At 41.1% G+C, this 3010-nt stretch overlaps 1 protein-coding gene across 1 annotated transcript in view; it reads left to right on the top strand.

Annotated features, from left to right (window-relative positions):
• Positions 1-1418: 1418 nt before the first annotated feature.
• The window catches only part of CUNH2orf80 (chromosome unknown C2orf80 homolog), a 21192-nt gene continuing 19600 nt past the window's right edge, over positions 1419-3010 (top strand). Inside the window, exon 1 of the mRNA XM_031368857.1 lies at positions 1419-1508. Within this exon, the coding sequence (XP_031224717.1) occupies positions 1468-1508 (41 nt within the window). The 5' untranslated portion in view covers positions 1419-1467. The remainder of the gene's footprint in view (positions 1509-3010) is intronic.

The following is a 3010-nucleotide window of genomic DNA, read 5'->3' as shown; positions in this document are numbered from 1 at the left end:
GTGTGAGAGTGAGTATATATATATGTGTGTATGTGTGTTTATATGTGTATATTTATGTGTGTGAGTATATGTATTTATGTGTGTGTGTATGTATGTATGTGTACAGGTACAGTCTGTACTAAGACAGCTACTGAACTACCATAGGTAGGAAAGAGACAGAGACAGAGATTGAGAGTGATTTAAAAGAAACCTGGTTCCCAGGAGTGTAGAGGCTTGGTCATTCTGAATTTGATGGAGGAGAGGCACAGCCTGGAGACCACAGCAAGAGTGGCGGTTGAGTCTAGCTGTCTGCTGGTAGACTTCCTTGTTGCTAGGGAAGGTTAACTCTCATTCAATCAAGGCTTTCAACAAGCCAGGTAAGGCTGCTCAAATGATTGAGGCACATATACTTCATTTTAAAGTGTAGTTTAAAGTTTAATCTTTATCTCATTTAAATGTTTCACCTCACCTAGAAAACAATTTTGTAAAAACATCAGAATAGAATTTGCCCAAGTAGCTAATAAGAGTAATTTAGCCATGATGATTCATCAAACTGGCCATCACAAAAGGGCTCCAAATTTTTTTTAAATTAATACAAATGATGCTAATAGATTTGGTTTATAGTCATATTTGTTGCTGAGTTCCTTCATTTATTAGTAACAATTTGTATGTGTGTCATTTCGGAGTGCCTTTGATCTCATAACCTTGTCTTGATTCCCAGTTCAAAGTAAAGGTAGGCACTGAAGGTAGACACATTTGCCACTGTCGTGTGGACTGTCAACTGACCTCCCAGCTATGAGAAGGCGCAAACAGTTCCATCATGAGCTGTTACTCTGTCATGAACATACTGGGAGTCACCTAGTTGACCACACACAGGACACTTCCAATGTGTTCAGATCACAAGTCAGTGTGCTAGGGTGGTTCTGCCCAAAGAGCCTTTTGTCAACTGCTCCAGGAACCACCTCTGTTTTACAAAGTAGAGTGCTGTGAGGATGCACACACACTGAGTGTGAGAAAAACTTGAAAGAGGGTGAGTGAGACAGCTCAGCAGGTCAAAATACTTCAACTCAGACCTCACTCAGGACCTGTGCTCCATCCCTGGATCCCACATGGTATCGTGAGAGAACCAACTCCTGACACTTGTCCACAGCCACACCTGCACTCATATGCATACACAATGAGTTTATTTTTTAATTAAAACTCAAAAAGAATAATCTTTCAGATGGGCACAAGGTTCAGGGCTAGCCTCCAGGTCGTTTTCTGCTTGGAACTTGCTGGGTAAGAGGCCTGAATTCTAGATGGTCTTGGATCCCTTCCACAGCCTCAAACTCCATGACTGGTATTTGTAGCAGCAGCATCCCTAATCCATATCCCCTCTGATTTGCTGCTGTAGTTTCTGGGCTTGCAGAAATTGCTCTTCCTAAAGGCTATCGGGCCAGGCGGATAGCTATCAAGCTGCAGATACCTGCTCAACCCCAGCCTTCCGTCATGGAAAGGAGGCTGGTGAAGCAGGAGGTGAAAAGGCTGCTGTGAGTATTGCCGAGAATAACTTTCGTTTCCGACCCTTGGATTTGGAGTGCTCTCACGGATGGTCCTTAGATTGGCAGATGTACAAAAAGCTAAGGGGGGGGGGGTGGGGATCTCTCTGTTTTGCTTCTGCGGGAGAAAGCCAGCAGATACTTAAGTCTCTGTCTCCTGCCACACAGGCACATGAGGTACAGGGCAGGATGCAGAAGCTCTCGGGAAGATGCTCCCGCAGGAGCATGCATGTGCAAGGCACCGCTTACAGCCTAGGGGTACAGGATGCACCACCGAGATGGGCAGCACTTACTGGTAAAAGATATAGATCCCTAAATGTGCCCTAGGGCCCAGCATCTGATGCTTTTATTGCCAAGCTTAGCAAACAAATGATCCACCTCCATTTTTTTTTCTTGACTTCTGAACTTTCTTGACTAATTAAAAAAAAAAAAAAAAAGATGAAGTTTCCCATAAATTTTCCCCATCCCATTCAGTTTTTCTTCAGCCGGGTACTTGGTAAATGTTGATTAAAAAAATATATATCACAGATCATACAACAAGAAGTCATATTTTATTTTGTATACATTGCTGGCACAACAGGAATATGTTTTTCATTAAAGACCTTATCATGGATACCATCAAATGTCCTTTGTCTGCCTATAAAAGCGAATGTCTTCACTAAATCTTTAAGAAATTCTATAATAAACATGTATAGAATTCATTCATGTTTACATGTATGTGTTTGGACACCAAGATAACAACAAAAAACTAACAGTAGTTTAAAAGACAACAACAAAAACCACTACGAATGCCAACTCTGACAAGTACAGTTGTGATGCCTTTAATCCCACTACCTGGGAGGCAAAGGTTTGTGGATCTCTATGAACTGAGGCTGGCCTGGTCTACAGAATTCTAGGATAGCCTTGACTCATAGAGACCCTATCTCAAAAAATAAAAAATAAATGAATGGATAACACATAAGTAAATAAAGGAATAAGTAAATAAATATGTGAATGAATAAGTAAAGAAATATTTTCTTACTGCACATGCTAACTTCTGGCAGAGTGACTAATGCTGGTGTGTTCTGTGGGAAATTTTACAAAAAAAAAAAAATGTGTGCTTTATTGTCACAGCCTCTTCTTAGAGTACAAATACCCATAAGAGGTGTGTCTGCTTCTATCTCCTGAGTGTGTGGATTAAAGGTGTGCACCACCATGCCTGGCAGGAAATCTTTATTTTATGCAATGGATCTTAGCCCTCTTCTTGCAAAAATCTTTTCTGTATGTCAGCACTTTGAACCCTTCCTCTTTTAAACTGTAAATTATTCTAACAATGTGTCTAATTTTAAGATAAGTGTGATTTTAAGTTCATTATGATTAGATATTTTAAACCTGCAGCCTTTGGAGATCACTATGCAAGTCAAGTTTGACTATTAATAGCTACTAGGCTGCCGGGCGGTGGTGGCGCACGCCTTTAATCCTAGCACTTGGGAGGCGGAGGCAGGCGGATTTCC

Source organism: Mastomys coucha, unplaced genomic scaffold (assembly GCF_008632895.1).
Source record: "Mastomys coucha isolate ucsf_1 unplaced genomic scaffold, UCSF_Mcou_1 pScaffold14, whole genome shotgun sequence".
In the NCBI taxonomy this organism is placed as follows: domain Eukaryota; kingdom Metazoa; phylum Chordata; class Mammalia; order Rodentia; family Muridae; genus Mastomys; species Mastomys coucha.
The sequence above is the reverse complement of the archived record's forward strand: the minus strand, read 5'-3'. Positions and strand labels throughout refer to the sequence as shown.